We start from the raw sequence: 10593 nt of genomic DNA, 5'->3' as shown, positions 1-10593 counted from the left end.
GAGGCCCAATGAGGCGCTCATTCTACAAATGTAACCAATCTTTGTCACCCACTTGGAACTTGTGTGGCACTTGATGCTGATTATGAAACTGCTTATACTTAGCATTGGCTCTGTTCAATATGTCAAATATTGCTAAGCAACTGACACCAACATAGCTCAACCTTGATTGCAATGAACAGGCCACGACTAATTGGATCATGGACACACAAATTAAGTACACTTTCCAACAGAGGATACAAATGTATCGGGTTTCCAAAGTCGGACGACTCCTATAATAAGGCAAGTTGCTTGCTAGGGACCAAGTTCAGTAGAATCTTCCCCATCTCATGGAGACACTTAATGCAATGGGGACCATTACTTCCTAGGGGGGGTAATTGATCCTAGTGGATATTGGTGGCCACTCACCTATTCCACTTGGACCCTCAACACTATTTCCTTTCAATTTCCTAATTTCTAGCATAGTTACTATTTTGGCATTTTCTCGGGTCCTAAACTTTCGGAGTTGTTTTGAGGTCCAAAAATATGTTTTCTAAGAAAAAGGATAGACCAAAAAAGAGCCAAAATTTGTTTCATGGATTATTTTTTTCCTCCTAATGCAGATATTCGAAACGGGGTATTATGATAGCCAAACAAAGATCGTATGCTAAAGTTACGATCCCGAGAAGTTAGCGATCCAACTTATCCCAACGGGGCCCACAAAATTTTGGCACTTCATCTCTTACCACTAGGTTTTTGGATGTTTAGGGTTTTCCTTTGTTTCTCAATAATAAAAAGGCCTTTGAGCCTCATTGTAACACAATTCAAAAGGCAAGTAGTCGTCACATCTCTTCTCAGGGATAAACTACCATTGCCTGAGCTAGTTTGTTCCATTCTGCATGTAAACAATTTTCGGTACTTGTTATTAATTAATTGAAGTTATGTTCTGTCATTGTATCTTTGTTTTCTATTTAAATATGTATTACATTTTTTTCCTTCATAAATTTGGATCAAAAATTGAAAACAACAGAGGCTGAAAGTTAACTCTAAACCGAACAACATATGAATAATATAGATTATGTGCATGTATGGCACATGAATGCCATAATGTATATGCACATGTTTGGGTATATGAATAAATACATTGTTTAAATATGTAAACTTGATACCTAATGAAAATTCCCTTTATGAAATTTCTTGGAAACTTGTAAACAATTGAATTGATAGAGTTGCAACTATAATGTGAGGTTGAGATCATTTTATGGATTGTTGAATATTGTAAAAATGGGTATGCTAAAATCTAGCTGGACTCCTTGAAAATACTTTAGCTAAGAATGCTTGTTATGGTAACCAAGTAAGTAAGGCAAGCAACAAACAAAGGTAAAAATACAAAGAAAAGTAAGAATTCCTTTCAAATGAACAAGGTATCTTTTGTTTCAAAATCAATGCATGTATTGCATGGATACCTGAGAAGGGGTATGGTTAAGGCAAAGAGCCTTTAGTTTGAAAATATTTCTAGGACCTTTGTAACACCTTCAAAACAAGATGGAGAACTAAAATGTCCATGAATGTAAAGATATTCATCTCTCAGTTTTGACTCTTTGGACTGTTAGAATAGAAGTTTGATTGCATTATGAAATGCTTAGAATGAATGTGATGCACATATATTATGCAATGATAATTTCATTTCAATCTATTTGAAATTAGTTATAGGTGATAGAATTGTTATGTGTGTAATAATTCCGAGATTACTTCACGACTTGTTGTGAATTTTTGCAATTAAAAGATTGTAGTATAAACACTGACAATTGTTTGGTTGATTGAAACATTAGATTCCAGGTAGAATATTGGAATGGAGTGTGAGACTAAATCCATTATGAAAAAATATCACCACCTACAAGGAAGCCCAAAATCATGACTAAAAGTATCATGTTTATGAGATCTAGCTTTTGAATGAAGAACATTTGGGCAATTAAAATTCCAGATTAATTTTTTTTGAAGGATTATCTCATGGTAACTGAATGTTATGATACAAGGAAATGATGGAGCAAGGAAACCAGGAACAAGACCATTGTAGTGAGATTGTAGCCATGTGACACTTTGATTATCTCATTAGGAGAAAGTCATAAATGGTACCTTAACTATAAGACTCCACGAGAAATGTAATGGAGAATGCCAAACATCAACTTGGCTATAAGAGTCCATGCACAATATAATAGAGAATGCCAGAACATCACTTGGATATAAGACTCTAACAATAACCCCATGCAAGAAAAACCATGGACATGTAGACTGCTTAGAATGGGGGTTGCCTAGTCTTGGAAGGGTGAGTAATTGATGGTAGCCCATGCAGGAAAATCCCTAGCCAAGTAGATTGCTCAAAATGGGGGTTGTCTAGACTTGAAAGGGTAAGTATTTGATAGGGGCCCATGGAGGAAAACCCTCAGACAGGTAGAATTCCTAGAATTAGGGTTTCATGGGCTCGAAAGGGTGAATAATCGGTGGGGGCCCATGTAAGAAAACCCTTAGATAGGTAAACTACATGGAATGGGGTTTTCATGGGTTTGAAAGGGTGAATAAATGATGGCAGAAGAAATTCATCACTCACACATTGGGATGTGAGCACAAGAGGTCATGTCTAATGCAGACAATGAGTTGAACTTGTTACTTATGGTGGCAAGGAATAATCATAAAGATAAGCATCATTTTAAATCATTACCCATTGAAATTTTGACTTAATTTGATTATTATGATTAATCACATGTGAAATGTATGGTTGTGATATAGGTGAGCTGATGAACTATTCATCAAGAATAAATGATGTTGACTATCAAGTGATATCAAAATAGCCCAGTGGAAGCGTAATGGAGTTGAAGATCCTAGGAACTATGTCATTGTGGTGACAATGAAACCCCATGATATGCACTGATCACCATGAGTTATGTCATGATAGATGTGTTGTGTTATTAGAGCAAGACAAAGGGATTCCTTGGCTATAAGACTCCATCAAGACTCTTCCCATGCGAGGAAGCCTTACTAAGGGGTGGATCACCTGAGGGACTAAGGGCACAAAAAAGGGGATCCCTGAGCTTCGAAGGTGTGTGACTTCTAAGAAGAGGAGAATTGAATGAACTAGTTTTCAAAGAGTCATTTACATACTCATTAGGATCATCAATGTAATGGGTGTGTCTAATAAAGAAAATCAACTAGACTTGTTCCCTATGGAAGCCTTGAGAAGAAATAAACAACTAGGAAGGAATAAGTTGGAATTCCATATGGTCTAAAGGTGACTAGACCACCGATAATGAATGAAATGGAATCTCGGGGCATGGAAAATATCAATGATGTAAGAGTTGTAATTATAAAGCTTAGTTTTTGTTTTTGTTCTTTGTTTATAGAACACTGAGGATTGTGTTCCTCTAAGGGGGTGGGGTTTGTAATGACCCTTTGTCCCCATTATTTGTAAATATAATTTTGAATGACAATGTGGAAGCCACAATTGACTGAGACAATGTGTTGTAACATATATTATAAATTAATTAAAATTTATGGACAATTGAAGGAGAGGACTGCCTTATAGATCCATAGCCTAAGGGAAACTTGTTTGCTTTCTTGCATTCCTTGAAATTAGAGCTACCAATTATAGGGCAATTGAATCCCCTAATATGAATATGGTGAACTAATCTGGAGGAAAACCTAATGCGTGCCATGAACAAGCCCTAAGCCAACCACATTGAATTCCTGAAGCCACCAAAAAACTGAGTTAAGTTGACAAGAGGTCGATTTGAACCATTGGAGCCACTTCAATGACCACTTCCTGGGAAAAAGAGACGCTCACATAGAGAGGACAGTCAACAAAGAGCATTTTTTCTCTTAGATACATGAAAGGAGTAGGTAGAAGAGTTAGGGGAGTTTTGTTTTTTTGGGAAACACACAAAAGTCACAAGAGAAAAGCATTGCTAAAGAGGAGGAAGACACAACAAAAATTGCAATGGAGGATGCGAAGAGGGGAGTAGAGAATCCCATAGAAGCAGGTTGTTGAGTCCAACAAGCTATTGGAGCTACATCAAAGAATACTGAGTAGTGTTGGAGTTTGTGACTGAGCCCTATGCTTATAGATTAGGGTGGCATTCCCTTTATCATTGTGTTGAGGCCACTAGGTTATGTGTTTATGCTTTAGTGGTCAATAGGCGGCTTAGACAGGTGAGTGCGTTAATATGGTTCTTACTTCTAAACAACAGTGGATAAGCCACTAGAACGGTGGACTCCACCACTTGAGTGTCTAGCCAAGCCTTCAGTGTGAATACCCTAAGCAAGAAACCCCTCAGACTGTGGGTTTGTCTCGTGGTTGGTCAACTACCAGAAATATTGTAGTGTAGTTGACCTATGGTTGGTTGGAAGTTGAAGTCCCTCCTTCAATTTCCAGCCATCATTAACCATACTCAAATAAGTATAATGTCCATGCATATTGGACTATGAGTTGTGCATATTATTGCCATTTTTATGGTTTACAAGATGTTTGTATGTCTATGCCATACTACCTAGGACTCATTGTTAAGTTCAAGTTTTATAGACTATCTAATATGTCCAAATCATAATCTAAGATGCTTCATGAATTGCTTATGTGTGGAATGAGCTTATATATGTCTCTGAATGATGTTGAATGCTTGAAAGGTCAACTTCACTGTGAATCCAAGAATGGCTAACTGTTTGTATGTTTATAGTTGTGATGAAAGACTAGAGTATGTTTTTTAATGATTTGGGTCTATTTAGGCCTTGGGCCTATGTATGGGTGATCTAATAGGGAGAGGATCAAGGGTGGTTGCTTACAAGTTGTCTATAGCTACATCTTAACATGGTTGTGGTTTCACTTGCAATAAGCTACTAGCTACTGCCAATAGCCTTATGCCTTGCAAACTTTGCTAACAAGCAATGCCAATTGAGTGTGGGTCGATCCAACCATGGTTCTAGAATGGAACCCTACCACCACCCATCGCTTACCACCAAGGCCCATTTTTAGCATTGTAAACCTTGAATTGGGTGCACTGACAATTAATTTGCCAATCTAGCCATGGTTCCAGCATGGAACCCTATCATCGTCCATCATCACCATTGAGATCCTTAGTTATTTATTAACCTTATTAACCAAGCATGTTGAAAAAGATCAGGTTGATCCAAACAAGGCTTCAGCTGTGGAACCATGTGGTTGGGCCATCGCCCATCGCCACAAACCTTCGCATGTAAACCTTGAAACAAATGACATTAGCGGGAAGGAGCCAATCCAATGGAGGTACCAACATGTGGAACTATGTGGTCTAGCCACTTCCCACCACCACGATCTTATGCATGGTAAGATTAGTATGAGCATTGGTGAGAGATCAGCTAATTTGGTCATGGTTCTGTCATGGAACCCCGCTATTGGCTACCACTCACTATTAAGTCACTAGGCACTTTTTAAACCTTGTGAATGATCATCAGGTGCTAGATCGACAGTTGACAACAATCACAAGCCCCCCCCTCATGGTTGATATTAAGAGGAGGGTGGGGGTCACAATTGAGATTGGTGCTAATCCACCATTCCATGATCAAGAGTGGAGATTAACTACAGAGCCCCTCTTCCCCACACTCAAAACCACCACTGAGGGGCTTGTGAAACAGTTGATTTGATTAAAGTGGTTTTACATGCCATCAAAGCCTTGGCTTGAGAGTGGGAACCCTATCCACTAGGAGACAACCACCGCCAGTGAAGGTTGGGCCAATTCAACTGTGGTTCTAGTGTGGGAAACTTGGCCATCAGGGGACTACCCACCACCCGATTTTGTAATACAATGCTTTGCAACATGTGAGAGTTTGAAGGTGTGACTACTCTAGTATGATTTGGAATGTTACTGTAGACCCTGTAGGAATGACATGTTAGGGTCATGCTAGCTTGATGGAGACCACCTTCAAAATGTGATAACATGACCTCTTTTAATAGGTTGAAGTTCTAACGAGCATAAATTTCAATCTAGGACTTAGATTGAGATAAATGTTATATCATTGGAAAGCTCTCAACAAGTTAATCACAATGGTGGTATCATAATTTATTTCTGCTAAATTTAAAAAATGAGATTTTTGGTAACCACATCTTCCTAATAAACCTTAAAACTTAAAACTTGAGTTAAAAAGGTAACACCTCATCCGCGAAAAATTCCTTTAAGAGGGTGAAAGGGAAGTGGTTACAATGGGTACTTGGTGTTATCTTAACTTCGTACTATATAATACAATATAATTTTGCAACTTTCTAATACAAATATTAACCATCCTTCTCTTTAAATGATATCGGTGCTTCTTCAATGGTGTTTATCTTAACTTGGTACTATATAATATAATATAGTTCTACAACTTTCTAATACAAATATTAACCATCCTTTTCCTTAAATGATATGGATGCATCTTCACATCGAAACCCGTTCCGTTGAGAAAACAACCAGCACATTGCTATCCATTGTCATATGATGACCACACGTTCCCTGTAAGCAGTGGCCAGGGTATTGGTTCAGGGTTCCAGTTTTCACTGATGGGTAATTGATACCTGTGCTGATCCGGCACCGGCATGTCCATGTATGTATTCCAACATTCAAACTCTAGTGATGACGATGGATTCAGACAATTTTGCCTCTCCGCAGGGTAGACCGACGAGACTTCATCGCAGTTGAAACCCACTGATATTGACACCTGACTTCTGGTTCCGGAGGAATTTAACTGCTGGGGGACAACCTGGAGGCTGGACGAGGGCTCCACATAGGACATGGCCGCGTTGTTGGCATCTAACACGTCATGGCTAAGAAAGCTCTGCATAAACGGATCCTCGCTCTGAAGCTGCCCAGAGACGGAACTGAATTTGGGCATAACTGATTCTTGTTGCACGTCAGCAGGTGACGGGGACTGCAGTTCTGGGTTCGAAACCACCGGGTTAGAATGTCTCGCTTTCTTGTATATCCGGCACAGCACCCAATCGTCCAACTGAAAAAACACAAGCCATGATAAATTCTTTAAATTCCTATTAAAATTTTCTTTAAAGTATATATACATATCAATTATTTTTTGGCGCTGCTCAAGGTGGTAGTTTAATTGGTAATAGTTGTGTTATGAAATATGATGTAAACACAGAAATTAGTTCAAATTCGTACGAATCCAGCGAAAAAACAATTCTTACGCGCAGAGATCGCAACTTCTTAGTTGGCATGGTTTCAATGAGGCGGTATTCGTGCATGATCCAGTTGGTCTTGAGGCCCTTCGGCGGCCTTCCTTTGAAAAACACCAGCGATTTCTTCACGCCTACTTTCTGGGACGACATGGATTCCGACATGACAAAGATGGGCTTCTCTGTTCCTGTTGCTTTCCAGTAGCCGGACCTGGCGGATCTGTTTGGGCGCGACCCGTTGGGATATTTCCGGTCCCTTGGGCTAAAGAAATACCACTCTTGTTCTCCAAAACAGGCCTTCTCTGGAATCCAGTCAACACATATACATAGAGTGAGAAAGTATCTCAGAGAATGCAAGAGAATAAAATTAACAAATACGCATATGAACCCGGGTTAGGATGGATACTCACCGGGCAAATCCCAGGGGTCATGCTTGTACAGATCAATCTCTGCAATAATTGAAGCAGGGAGAGGAGAACCGGAGACCCGGTTCTTCAGGTAATGAATCAGCAGCTCCTCGTCTGTGGGATGAAATCTAAAGCCTGGAGGCAACTGTGGCAGCACCTGGTGGTGGAATTCCGCTCCCTCCATCTTCATCGTAAGTTTCTATGGAGAGGTTATTGAAATGTTGGTGCCTGGTGTCCCTCCGCTTATGTAGTCCCCGCCGTCACCAAGCTCTCAACTTCCTCCGGCGCACGCCACTCACCCGAACATCCCTTAGGGATGAGACGTGGCTTGACACGTTGGCTGACAAGGACAGCTACGTGGAATCCAAGAAAGCTGGCAAACTGCCAATATGGAGAAGCCGCGTGTCAACGACTCCGAGGTGCACTGATAATAAAATGAGTAATATGTCGTCTCCACGTGGCAGAATATGTTGTGGACGTAACATAGGTGACATGTATACCAAAAACAATGGATAGATGATGATCCTTTTCGAGTCACTGTTTTGCAATCTCTGCGTTAAAGGTCCAAAACATTTTTGACCAATTACCTTAAAAGTATATCATAATAAGAGTAAATCCTTTAAAAAAAATTATAACTACATATATACACATGATCAATATTTACATAAACTAACAAAAAAGATATGAACTAATTAAATTTCTTAAACATATGAACTAATTAATTTGTTAGTTGCATTGTTTATTAGTTGCGAAGTGTAATGACAAATAAATTAGTCGAATCATATAAGTTAAATAAACAGATAAGTTGAGGATATTGATGTAAGTATTGGGGTTGGGAGTGATGGTTAAGGAAACTTTTTAATTAAAGAAATAATTATAAATTCTTATGAATTTTTTTTTTCAAATTAGGTTGAGTATATGTTGGGCCACCCTTAGATTTGGATGGAAGAACAATCTAGTCACCAATGGGATGGTAAATGATTTTTTTTTTTCAAACCAGGTTTAGCCTAGGCCTAGGCCAAGGCTAACCTCAATGTTGGATGGAACAATTTGCCGAGGCCAACCTTAATGTTGGATGGAACGATGGAAGAATAATCTACCCACCAATGGGATGCTAAATGGTTTTTTATTTTTCAAACCAGGTTGAGCCTAGGCCGAGGCCAACCTCAATGTTGGATGGAACAATTTTCCGAGGCTAACCTTAATGTTGGATGGAACAATGGAAGAATAATCTACCCACCAATGGGATGCTAAATGATTTTTTATTTTGAAACCAGGCTGAGCCTAGGCCGAGGCCAACCTCAATGTTGGATGGAACAATTTGCCCACTAATGGGATGTTATCACTAGGATTGTGCGAAGCTTGATTAAGCTTGGACACCCCTTGGAATAGTTTAATTCCCCCAAAGGTAGCTCTCATCTTCAACCCCTCCCCACGAGATTGAACCTTCGACCTATTGGAGACTAAACCCCACACAAACCAATTGTTCTACAACTCATGATACAAAGAATATCATTTTTTATTAAATCTTAAATATACGCATAATATTTGTAATAAAAACTCTAAAATATGACACCCTCTTTGAGATATAGATATGACTATCTGTGTAAATATATTAACATAATGTCAAATCCATGACTTAGTTTTATCTAATTTGGCATATTTGAAGATGACATGTAGGTTTAATTTCTTTAATTTGGTAAATTTCAAAATATTCCTTCAAATAATGAAGCAAAGGCATATGCATTGTCGTAGGGACTCATCATTACTAAAGACATAGGAATGTATTTTATCAAGGTGATTGGAGAGTCTAGGATGATTACCAATCATATGGTCAAAAGGACTTTTCTTGAATACATCCTTCTCACCTCAATCCTAGAACAAAGTAGAGAAATGGAATGCTTATTCTTTCATATTCAATAGTGATCATGTTCAACGAGAACAGAAACAAAGAAGCAAATAAGTACTCAAATGTAGAATCAAGTCAAAAGGAAGGGGAGCTTATGGTTAATGGTGTATCAACCCACCAAACAATTCCTTATTTAATGGTTCATATAACAACACATTTAACACTACTATATCATCATGTGGCAAGAGCCAATGTCCATGACAATATTCACATGGCATGTAGTCCCATTCAATCCTTTCGACACTTGAATTTAACTATGAAGAGACAATACCTCTATGCTTGCATGCTCCCAACAATGTAACTTGCACATGATTTTGTTCTACTATCAATTACATCTTAGGTTGATTGTGGGATAATGGATATAAGGTCGAGTAGACATCGAGGTGTTCTAAATCTATTGACCTAATTTTCATTTATTTCACTTTGTGTTTGTTCTTTGGTTTGTTATAGGGTGCCAAGGACTTGTCATGTGAACTAGTTTATCTTAGGCTACTATTGAGCAAGGAAGTTATGGACATGATTAGGTTTTGGTTTTGGGGGTTGGTCATTTATAAAATTGGATTGTGAAGAGGTGTTATTAGTTTGATAACTAGATAGAAAGGAGTTTCCAAGGCTTTAAGGAGGTGAGAATCTTGATGGTTTCTATTAAAGGGAATGTAATTTCTACATAGAAGGCAAGTTCTTCATGGGGCCTATGGACTTACAAGAGATTCCAAGAGCTCAACAAAGTTATGAAGAGGACATTCATTTTAACAAAGCCTCTCTCTTTCAATCCTACTACCAAAATACATGAAATCGAGTTTCAAATGGCAACAGAAGCAACATTAATTATGGGATCTCTAATGGCATTAAAATAGCAATTGGTAGTGGTAGGAGTTAAAAACAACCTTCTTCATAATTTAATTCTCAATATTCATACAAGTGATCAGGTAATGGTTTCAAATCCAAAAACATCAGCAAATTCAACTAAAACAAGTTCAAAAGAGGAAGTATTTATGCATCAATTCAATAAGAGTTTAGCTAGGAAGGTAAACCAACCAATATAAGGTTCGAGAATGATGTTGGTCACTATGCATAAGGTTGTTTTAAATGTTTTTTAGGACCTTATTTTTTTT

At 38.4% G+C, this 10593-nt stretch overlaps 1 protein-coding gene across 1 annotated transcript; it reads right to left on the bottom strand.

The window, feature by feature from the left end:
• Positions 1–6304: 6304 nt before the first annotated feature.
• LOC149169599 (NAC domain-containing protein 58-like) lies at positions 6305–7814 on the bottom strand. The gene is made up of 3 exons (XM_089427125.1): positions 7573–7814; positions 7175–7464; positions 6305–6981 (listed from the first exon to the last, which is right to left on the bottom strand). Exons 1-3 carry the CDS (start codon positions 7757–7759, stop codon positions 6457–6459), a joined length of 1002 nt encoding a protein of 333 aa, XP_089283251.1. The 5' UTR covers positions 7760–7814; the 3' UTR covers positions 6305–6456.
• Positions 7815–10593: the final 2779 nt, after the last annotated feature.

This window comes from Pinus tabuliformis, chromosome 4_2, assembly GCF_031772625.1.
Source record: "Pinus tabuliformis cultivar Carrire ecotype Pingquan chromosome 4_2, CPIR1, whole genome shotgun sequence".
Taxonomy (NCBI): Eukaryota; Viridiplantae; Streptophyta; class Pinopsida; order Pinales; family Pinaceae; genus Pinus; species Pinus tabuliformis.
This window is presented reverse-complemented; position numbering and strand designations above follow the sequence as displayed.

Coding starts and splice junctions, on each gene's coding strand:
- LOC149169599 (XM_089427125.1), bottom strand. CDS start 7,759: ATGAAGATGGAGGGAGCGGAATTCCACCACCAGGTGCTGCCACAGTTG. Junction 7,465..7,572: donor TGACCCCTGGGATTTGCCCG/GTGAGTATCCAT, acceptor ACTGGATTCCAG/AGAAGGCCTGTTTTGGAGAA. Junction 6,982..7,174: donor AGAAGTTGCGATCTCTGCGC/GTAAGAATTGTT, acceptor GTGTTTTTTCAG/TTGGACGATTGGGTGCTGTG.